We start from the raw sequence: 10,452 nt of genomic DNA on the forward strand, positions 1-10,452 counted from the left end.
GGTGAATCCTCTGGAGTATATGCTGCTGTGTTTTCACATCAGCTCACTTGGACTTTCTGCCTATAAAATGCTATGGGTCCAGCAGGACAAACTCCGGGTAAAGTCCGCGCGAAAAATTTGGCTTTTTGCATTCACATATACCCTCCAGGTAGCCTAATCTCCAGAGTTTTTCAGAAGATTTCTGTATGTGTGAACAGGGTTTTTGTTACTTTTTTTAACAACAGATCTCTAGTGTAGTGCAAAAAGGACACAAGGTTAAAATTGTTTTAAAATAAAGGCAAATCTTTACAATTTAAAGTGCATTAACAAAATAAAACAAGTGGACACAACATTTCAAACCCTTAGGGGAGTATTACGTGTCATTTGTTTCTTTGGTTTTTGATTTAGGGAGCCCGGCCTCTGATGCCGGGACAAGACCTCCTGGGCTCAATGAACGCTGAGCCTTCAGGATTTATTAATGTAATAGCCTTCACTATGGTTATCATCCAAAGTCCTCAATACACTTCACAACTTGCCAGTTTGCTCACACACTCCCGCTCCTGTGACCACATTACCCCTGGCCACCACAACCTCCACTGGCTCCCGTTTCCCCAAGAAATCAAGTTCAAAGTCCTTCTCCTGACCTTCAAAAAACCTGGGGCTGTACGTTCACTTTTTGTGCTCATAGCGCTGCTGCTACAAAGGTTGATCATTTTGTAACACAAGACAAAAACTTGTAGCATGATATTAAAAAATTCTTTTAAAAGTCTAAAACCAAACAAAAGTAGTTTGTTCAGATAATCAATTAAAAAGTTTGTGACTTGTGAAGGAAATTAATATTGCATACAAAAGACAAAAGCTAAAAACTGTAACAAGAGTGTTTTCAGAGAAACATGTTCTTTACAAAAACATCAACATAGACAACAGGACACTGTTTTTTAACCAGCAGCATGTTTCATGATGTCTAATAATCGAGGCCTATAATGTTCAGGTGATGGGCTGATTTATGAATGGAAATGTTGAAACTATTGAAGAAAATACTGAAAGTCCTGAGAGTCAAAATAATGGATTGATTGTTTTCAATGGACCCTGTATGAGCTTCTATGAGATATTTTTATAAGTCATTGCATTCCCCTCTAAGCTGGCTACAATAAAGCTTCTAACTGAATCTGATTTGAAGTTTTGATTTTCACACTCGTGAGTTCTGTTAAATTGCTACAGATTAAAAACACCTGGTGTCCGGATATGTCTGCTTCAAATTAAAAGTACATCAAAGAGATGGCAATAAGGGGCTTTTATTGTGAAAAACTTTCCTGAATTAATGTTTTTATCGCTCTGAGCTTTAGCAGAACAGCACTTCTTGGTTGATTTTGTGGCACATTTGTAACAGCTTGCAGTGTTGAGCGAGCGAACTGGCAAAGTTGAGCACGCATGGAGTGAGCAGGTCGAGAGAGAGAGAGAGAGAGAGAGAGAGAGAGAGAGAGAGAAAATGTGAGCGAGTGGGCGGTGACCTACCAGCGCACTGAGAGAGCTGCATGAGGAAAACTGAGGGAGAGAGGTTGTTAAAGCACACTTGTGGATTGTTGCAAGTATTAAAACTGAAATACATTTCTTTTTTTCAGTATTAAAATATGATGAAGATGGTTTATTGAGGACCTCACACGGGGCACCATTATGTTGGGGTTTTGCGGAGCTAATACACCTCAAAGCTGAGAACCTCAGTGTTTCTTGTCTAACTTCCTGCCTCTGTGTTTCCCTCCAGTTTTGATTGCCCTTATTGGGCCTTGTTCACAAACAGTGCATACGCATAACATAACAACTATGTTAGGTTTTATCTAGTCAAAGTTGGTCATAAAAAATCATATTAATAAGTATCCTTAAGTAATTATTAATATAAATTAACAATATTATTAAATGTAGTTAATAAAAGTGGGGTACTGCCCTAAAAGCAGGGAACAATAACCAAATTGCACCAAAATCAGTCTCAAATTAATTCAATAATCATATCCATCTTTGATAACTCCTTCACCCTCTCCATGATGAGCTGTGGCAGATGAGCAGCTTTTTCAGCCAACGCCTCATTCCACCGAGGTGCAAAACAGAGAACTTCAGGCGCTCCTTTGTGCCCACCGCCATTAGACTGTACAACAGCAGTCTGACAACAACACCAGTCTGTCCTGACAACCACTTCACCAGCATAAACATTACCCCATGATAGACAAGATGAGTTTTAAAAAACCTATTGATCCACAATGGGGAAAATTTTGTTGTTAAAACAGCTCAAATACAGGAATATAAACAGCATCAATAGCAAAAAGCGTAATAAAACAACAACAAACATGTTTACATTAAATAAATAAAGGAAGAAAAATACAATAGAAATACAATAATACCAGGCATATACACTATGTACACTTTCACTTGTGGAAAGACAGATCATATATTAATTTTTATTGTATTTTCTATGACCTTTTCAACTGTTTTTGTGCCGCTGTAACCCCAGAATTTCCCCTCTGCGGATCAATAAAGTATTATCCTATCCTATATCATTAATATTTAATTAATACCTGTATTTTATTGAATAGGTGTGACTTCGTACACAAGTTTTTCCACCCAGCTTAATTACAATGCACATCCACCAGTAATCACAGACAACTGCTCTTTAAATCATAACATAATTATATTTATTATATAATATAATATATAATTTATTTAACAAAGCAACATCAACTGCAATTAATGAAACTCAATCAATAAACTAAACTACAGCTCATAAAATAGCTACAAACAGAGTTGCACACGTGTGTGTGTGTGTATGTGTGTGTGTGTGTGTGTGTGTGTGTGTGTGTGTTAGAAAAAGAGAGAGGGAGAGAAGGCAAGATGGTGACAACCCACATGGTTGTCCATCGACGCTGTACCCTAAATGGAGAAAGAGCACCATGTGGGGACGTCACATGGGACAAGATGGTGGGCAGAGACAAAGTAAGCCGTGTGGCTTAGCTTGAGCTCCCTGAACTAAATTCAGTAACTATAACTTAAACACCAGAAAGCCAGTGGCCGGACTTTGATTCAACGGCAGATCCACTGGTCTTTCTGATTGTGGAAGCATTTAACAGAGCGTAAGCTAAAACAGCAGTAAATAAACACACAGAAAGGCGAACACGATGGTTCAGCAAAAATACAACAAATGCTTCAGCCTACAGCAGATAGTAAACAGAATGTGACGTTCAGTCAACAATAATGCACAATTATCAGTTGTGATTAAACCTTCCTAAACTATTCTGCTTAGACAAAAGCCTTACTCCATCTCTGCTCCCCCCATCTTACCTTGGAAAAAACTTTCCTGGTTATCATTGCAAGGTTAGCTTGAGCTTAACTCAGTTGATGAAGAGGGGAAAAGGCAGCATGGAGAACCATTCAAGAGCAATGCTCTACTGCCTTTGTGGGTGCAAAAGGAGTTTCTTGTGTGTCCTTGTTCTTCAGGTACCAGGAGGGTTTTTGCAGGGCATGCTGGAAATCAATGTTTTTTTTCTCATCTGGCTAGCCCCCCAACAATACCATAATAATAACCAACCGATCTTTGAACAAACAAACAAAAAGAAAGCCCTGCTCGTCCACCAACATAAAGACTCCAGGACTGAAGTCCCTCCTACAGAGAACACAGAGACACTGAAGAAGTACAATACTGAAAACCAAAACCAGGATACAGAGGTTCAGTGAATGTGGTGTTGAAGGTGTGGAGGTGGATCAGTGTGTCAGAGGAGACTCTGTAGAAAGACAGAGAGCCAGCAGGACAGTCCACATACACTGCTACTCTGTTAGAGACAGAGGAGGAGGAGAAGAGAAGGAGGTCTTTTACTCTGTTAGAGACAGATAATGAGGAGAGAGGACGGACTGTCACTCTCTTAGAGACAGAGGAGGAGGAGAGAGGGAGGGCTGTTACTGTGTGAGAGACAGAGGACAAGGAGAGAGGGAGGTCTGGTACTCTGTGAGAGACAGAGGGCGAGGAGAGAGGGAGGGCTGTTCTGCTACCATTGTACCAAGCAGAGAAACCTTCATCACAGCAGTTCAGACTCCAGGACTGATCGTTCCATCCAAACATACAGTCATCACTGTCACCTTTCCTTGTGATTCCTCTGTAAGACACTGATATGTCAACATCTCCTCTCCAATCAACCTCCCAGTAACAGCGACCAGTCAGACCATTTCTACACAGCAGCTGAGAATATTTGTCAAATCTGTCTGGATGATCAGGGTATGACTGATCCTCTGTCACACGTGTCACCTCCCTGTTGTTGTCAGACAGTTTGAGGTTTCTGTGTGCTGTGTTTGGATCCAGTGTGAGTTCACAGAAATCTGACGGAGATAAAAAGACACAAAGCAGGAGTTTATCATCAGACACACCTGAAGGCTTCATTCTTTGTCACCTGACAGTCAGCTGTTTGGTCATCATGAGTCAAACTGATTCCACACTTACACTTCTTCACACCAGGTTTTAACCTCTGCTCTCCACCATGGTCCATCCTGGAGGAAGAAACACAGTCACAGTGATTGTCTGTCCAACATGACTCCTAACTGCTGTTCAACATGAAGCAGTGTCCCTCAGTTTGTCTCTGTGACAGAGAAACAGGCTCAAACTCATCTGTGTGCACCGTCCTCCTTATTCTGTCACTTTATCTGAGAGAAAAAGACCTGAAGAAGGCAGTAGAGGAGCAGATGTTCTTCACATGTGGATCAATTTTTACAGACCACTGAAACAACAACAGAACAATGGACCACGAGGGTGCATGACAATACAGAAACTCATGAGGAGCCAGGTGTGTGTGAGAGAGACTCAGGTAAAAGTAGACATGACATGCTCTAAAATGAGACAAGTAGACAAAGGACAATGGACCAGAGAACCAGTATGCCTCATATTTTCTGAGACTGTGGGGATTATTAAAAGCAGCAATGTTACAATCATGTCGAGTGAAATTCAAACTGAGGACTCAAAGAATAAAAGAACGAAGAGCCCAGTACCATCGATCCACCAGAATTGTGTGGTCTAACCTATCAAAGGCGGCACTCAGGTCAAGTAGAACTAAAACAGAGGGCATGTTTTTTTCCATGTTAGACCTGAGGTCGTTTTTGACTAGCGCTGTCTCTCTGCTGTGATTTTTCTTAAAACTAGATTGAAACAATTCACACATGATGCTGGACTTCATAAAATCATTTAACTGATTAAAAACAAATTTCTACAAAATTTCACTTAAAAATGGCAGGTTGGACATTGGTATGAAGTTACCTGGTAAAGATGCATCCAAATTGTTTCCCTTCAGAAGAGGTTTAACTGTGGCAGTTTTAAAAGCAGTGTGGAAAACACCCATCTGAAGAGAATAGTTGATAATGTTAAGAAGGTTGGAATTACAAAAGGCATAATCATTTTAAAAAAATGATGTTGGGATGGGATCTAAAAGGCAGGTTGCCGGTCTAAGTTGAGAAATAATATGCCAAGCATTTCCTCATCAACCAGGACAAATTTCTCTAGTGTTTCCTCATTTAAAAACAAGGATTCTTGAGTGTTAAAGTTTGCAGGCTGATAGTGGGACAGATTTGATCTAATGAAATCTATTTTAATTATGAAGTGGACTGCAAGCTCTTCACATGATAAGTCTGTAGACAGAGTGGAAGGTTGATTAAAAACAGGGTTGACTAAACGGTCAATGGTTGAGAAGAGGATTTTTGGATTGTTGTGATTATCATTAACTGTTGTAGCGGTAACGCTTGGAAGAATGGACCACATGCGGAATGTGTGCTGACAGCGTACGACTACCCCCTCTGTTGGGCAAAACACTGGGGATAAAAACTACAAAATAAAACAGGAAACACTAAAGACTAAACTAGGAAACCTTAAGATAAAGAAACAGGAAGAAGAAGGAAGAAGAAGGAAGAATGAGTCAAACTTGAACAAGAAAATCTAAACTCTGAAAATCTAAACTCTGAAAATATTCAAAAAACAAAACTAAACAAGACCAAATCATGACACACTACATCCGTTTAACCACAGCTTCATCAATCTGACTTTTCTTAAGATCGTCCTGAGAACACACTCAGGAGAACAAATGAGGAAGATGTTGGTGAATGAGGTCAAAGTTCACATGATTTTAACACTGAGAACAAACTGTGGGAGAAAATGCTTACTTTGGATTTTCAAACTCGTGTCCATCTTTGAAGTCATCAAATCGCTCAATAGACTTCTGACTTTTCAGGGACCCCAAGCTGGGAGCAGGTCCAGGTCCAGGTCTAGGTCTAAGTGCAGGTCTAGGTCTAGGTCTAGGTCTAGGTCTTTCCTGCTTCTGTTGTCTTCAACACAAAGAGAGAGAGAGAGAGGGGGGGGGAGCTTTGAGTGTGAATATTTAAGGTGGAGTGATCAGTGATTGCTTATAAACCGGTCACTCTTGAAGGACACACAACTGAGAGCAGGTCTAGGTTCAGGTCTGTACAAAGATCGGTGGTTTGGACTACTGAGCCTCATTCACCAACTGTTGTTGAACTACATTTATCTTTTTAATGTTTTTAGGACGATTCTGACATTCACCAAAGTTGGGGAAGCACTATGGGAGGTAGAGCCTTCAGTTATCAGGCCTGCTCGTGGTACCTATGGTCTCTAAATGTATTATGGGAGGTAGAGCCTTCAGTTATCAGGCCTGCTCGTGGTACCTACAGTCTCTAAATGTACTATGGGAGGTAGAGCCTTCAGTTATCAGGCCTGCTCGTGGTACCTATGGTCTCTAAATGTATTATGGGAGGTAGAGCCTTCAGTTATCAGGCCTGCTCGTGGTACCTATGGTCTCTAAATGTATTATGGGAGGTAGAGCCTTCAGTTATCAGACCTGCTCGTGGTACCTACAGTCTCTAAATGTATTATGGGAGGTAGAGCCTTCAGTTATCAGGCCTGCTCGTGGTACCAACATTCTCTAAATGTACTATGGGAGGTAGAGCCTTCAGTTATCAGGCCTGCTCGTGGTACCTATGGTCTCTAAATGTACTATGGGAGGTAGAGCCTTCAGTTATCAGGCCTGCTCGTGGTACCAACATTCTCTAAATGTACTGTGGGAGGTAGAGCCTTCAGTTATCAGGCCTGCTCGTGGTCCCTACAGTCTCTAAATGTACTATGGGAGGTAGAGCCTTCAGTTATCAGGCCTGCTCGTGGTATAGTCTCTAAATGTACTATGGGAGGTAGAGCCTTCAGTTATCAGGCCTGCTCATGGTACAGTCTCTAAATGTACTATGGGAGGTAGAGCCTTCAGTTATTAGGCTTGCTAGTGGTCCCTACGGTCTCTAAATGTACTATGGGAGGTAGAGCCTTCAGTTATCAGGCCTGCTCGTGGTACCTACAGTCTCTAAATGTACTATGGGAGGTAGAGCCTTCAGTTATCAGGCCTGCTCGTGGTCCCTATGGTCTATAAATGTACTATGGGAGGTAGAGCCTTCAGTTATCAGGCTTGCTAGTGGTCCCTACGGTCTCTAAATGTACTATGGGAGGTAGAGCCTTCAGTTATCAGGCCTGCTCGTGGTCCCTATGGTCTCTAAATGTACTATGGGAGGTAGAGCCTTCAGTTATCAGACTTGCTCATGGTACCTACAGTCTCTAAATATACTATGGGAGGTAGAGCCTTCAGTTATTAGACTTGCTCGTGGTACCTACAGTCTCTAAATGTACTGTGGGAGGTAGAGCCTTAAGTTATTAGACCGGCTCAGGTACCTACAGTCTCTAAATGTACTATGGGAGGTAGAGCCTTCAGTTATCAGGCCTGCTCGTGGTACCTACAGTCTCTAATTGTACTATGGGAGGTAGAGCCTTCAGTTATCAGGTCTGCTCGTGGTCCCTACGGTCTCTAAATGTACTATGGGAAGTAGAGCTTTCAGTCATCGGACCTCGAAAATACTTACTTTGGATTTTCAAACTCGTGTCCATCTTTGAAGTCATCAAATCGCTCAATAGACTTTTCACTTTTCAGGGATCCCAAGCTGGGAGCAGGTCCAGGTCCAGGTCTAGATCTAGATGCAGGTCTAGGCCCTCGTCTTCGAGAGAGAGAGAGAGAGAGAGAGAGAGCATTATGTGTGTGAATAATGAAGGTGGATTGATCAGTGAGTGCTGATACATCAATCTATAGACCAGTCCCTCTTGAACTACACACAGCTGGGAGCAGGTTCAGGTTCAGGTCTGGACAAAGATTGGTTGTTTGGACTCCAGTTAGTCCACAATGTGAGACAAACTATCTACATTCTTACACCTCATCAGAAAAGCGCCGTCGATCTTTGAAGTCTATAGTTTCACCAGGATCATGTTCATGTTCATGTTCATGTTCAGGTTTAGGTTGAGGATCAGGTTCAGGATCAGGTTCAGGTTCAGGTTCAGGTTCAGGTTCAGGTTCAGGTTCAGGTTCAGGATCAGGTTCAGGATCAGGTTCAGGTTCAGGATCAGGATCAGGATCAGGATCAAGTTTAGGTCCAGGTCTTAGTGGCTGCTCTGGGCTTCAACACACACAGAGCTTTGAGTGTTAATAATGAAGGTGAACGAGTAACAATGTTTTTCAGTTTTATAAAACACGTCTTTGAAAAGTTTGTTAACAATGTTTAAAACGTAAATGACATCCTTACATTTTATTGGCATGCTGTTGTCCATCTTTGAAATCATGAGATTCAAACTTCAAAACTAGGTTCTTTACAGACAAACTCGATCTAGATCTAGGTCCAGGTCCAGGTCTGTTCTGCTGCTCTGGTCTACAACACAGAGAGAGAGAGCGAGAGAGAGCTTTGAGTGAATAATGAAGGTGGAGAGATCAGTGAGTTCTGAGCTCCAACATGGAGTAGAGTCGTGGACAGTTAGAGATCCTCACCTGGTCTGGTCTTCATGTTCCCCACACAGAGTGGATTTAGAGGGAGGGGCTCCCTCATCTCTGTCCTCAGACTGATTCATAGCAGAGCCCCAACCTTCACACAAACATCACATCACAGGGACACATCAGTTCTCTGTCCTCTCAGTAACATGACTCAAAGATCCAGGACTGACAGAAACCCTGTTGGAGCCCCAAAGAGGATCTGATGAGCCAAATGTGTGGAATAAAAACCTGACACAGCTACGGTCTCAGTTTCTGTTTCTGCCCCTGATAGCGGGGGAGGGGCCTTACACAAACACTCAGTCCACCTCATTCTGGTCTGGATCTGGTCCATCCAGACAGGATTTGGGGACAGTTGAGACCTGGACCGTGCTGAAGGGTCTTCAGTGACACCGAGTCAGTTTTGGAAGATATTTGAACTCTGAACTCTTCATCCACTCTCTTCACTTCAGTGTGTCAACAATTAAAAAATACTATAAACAAAAACTATAAACTGGCTGTCAGACCGGTTCAGAATCTCAGACCAATTCAGACTCTCAGAGCGATTCAGACTCTCAGACGGGTTCAGACTCGCCCTGCCTTGTTTCCTGGTGGTGCGACTCAGACTTTAATCAAACTGCTGCTGGTTCTACTCCACAAACACAAACTATAGAGGCCCTCAATCTTTCTAAAACACGGTTCTGTAACTCAGAGAGAAATCCTTCAACATGTTTCAAACAGCCAATCAGCATCCAGAAACATCTCTACAGTTAACCAGTGATGGAGTACAACGTGCGTTCAGTGACCCTGATCATCAAACATGTGGAGACTCTGGAAGGATTCTCACCTGTTGAAGGTAGTTCAGGTCAGCTCACAGACACCTTCATGTGTGGAGACGAACAGCTGCTCGATCCTCAGTCCCGGGGTGGGTGTGTGTTTGATCTGAGGACGCCGTCACCCCCTCATAACTTCAGAGTGATGTCAGAACCAGTCTAACCTGTGGTGGAGACACAGTCAGAGAACATGCTGATCACATGATGTAGTTCTGCTGTCACACCACTAGATGGTGCTGAGTAACCTTCTAATGAACCAAATCGAACCTACTGAGAGCTAATTGGAGATCAATCAGCTCTCAGTATGTTCACTCCGGCTGAGTCTCCATTTCCTCACTAAACCCCCTGACCTCTTAAGGACTTAACTGGGGTCACCTGGAAAGAAATGAACTGCCCGAGGCTGCAGAGTTCTGAATTAAGAAGTTTCTGGTTAATCCTGTTTGGGTCGAGCCGTAAAAAGAGATAAAAACAGGTGCTTCTGTGCTGTAGGTCGTCAGAGGACTAAGACATTTATATATTTAAACTTTAACAGGTAGTGTTGTAGTACTGGGATCACGTTTGTGTCCCCTAATGCGAGAATTTCAACATGGGGATTTCATTTTTATGTTTATTGTTTAATCACCAAAGATCATTTATGGGTGTTTCTTCAACTAGGTGCACTTTTGGCCCTGTGAACTTCCAAATCACACTCATCAAAGTCCCATAAGATTATCTAATTTGCCTAGTTTTAAAATACAAGAGTGGTTGAACTGCCATCAAAAACATCATTTGGTCATTTT

At 42.2% G+C, this 10,452-nt stretch overlaps 1 protein-coding gene across 3 annotated transcripts; it reads right to left on the minus strand.

Moving 5' to 3' along the window:
• Nucleotides 1-2,640: 2,640 nt before the first annotated feature.
• Nucleotides 2,641-9,816, minus strand: LOC136182696 (protein TsetseEP-like). 3 transcript variants are annotated; one of them, XM_065963562.1, is made up of 8 exons: nucleotides 9,688-9,816; nucleotides 8,862-8,955; nucleotides 8,623-8,745; nucleotides 8,254-8,496; nucleotides 7,912-8,043; nucleotides 6,160-6,321; nucleotides 4,457-4,503; nucleotides 2,641-4,335 (listed from the first exon to the last, which is right to left on the minus strand). In XM_065963562.1, the coding sequence occupies exons 2-8, from the start codon at nucleotides 8,939-8,941 to the stop codon at nucleotides 3,629-3,631; spliced, it is 1,494 nt and encodes a 497-aa protein (XP_065819634.1). In that variant the 5' UTR covers nucleotides 8,942-8,955; nucleotides 9,688-9,816; the 3' UTR covers nucleotides 2,641-3,628. The 3 variants fall into 3 exon arrangements, 2 of the variants coding, with proteins under 2 accessions (XP_065819634.1, XP_065819635.1); XR_010668747.1 differs by having other exon boundaries at nucleotides 7,912-8,491; XM_065963563.1 differs by lacking the exons at nucleotides 2,641-4,335; nucleotides 4,457-4,503 and adding an exon at nucleotides 4,535-5,345.
• Nucleotides 9,817-10,452: the final 636 nt, after the last annotated feature.

This window comes from Labrus bergylta, chromosome 15 (genome assembly GCF_963930695.1).
Source record: "Labrus bergylta chromosome 15, fLabBer1.1, whole genome shotgun sequence".
NCBI classification, from domain to species: Eukaryota; Metazoa; Chordata; class Actinopteri; order Labriformes; family Labridae; genus Labrus; species Labrus bergylta.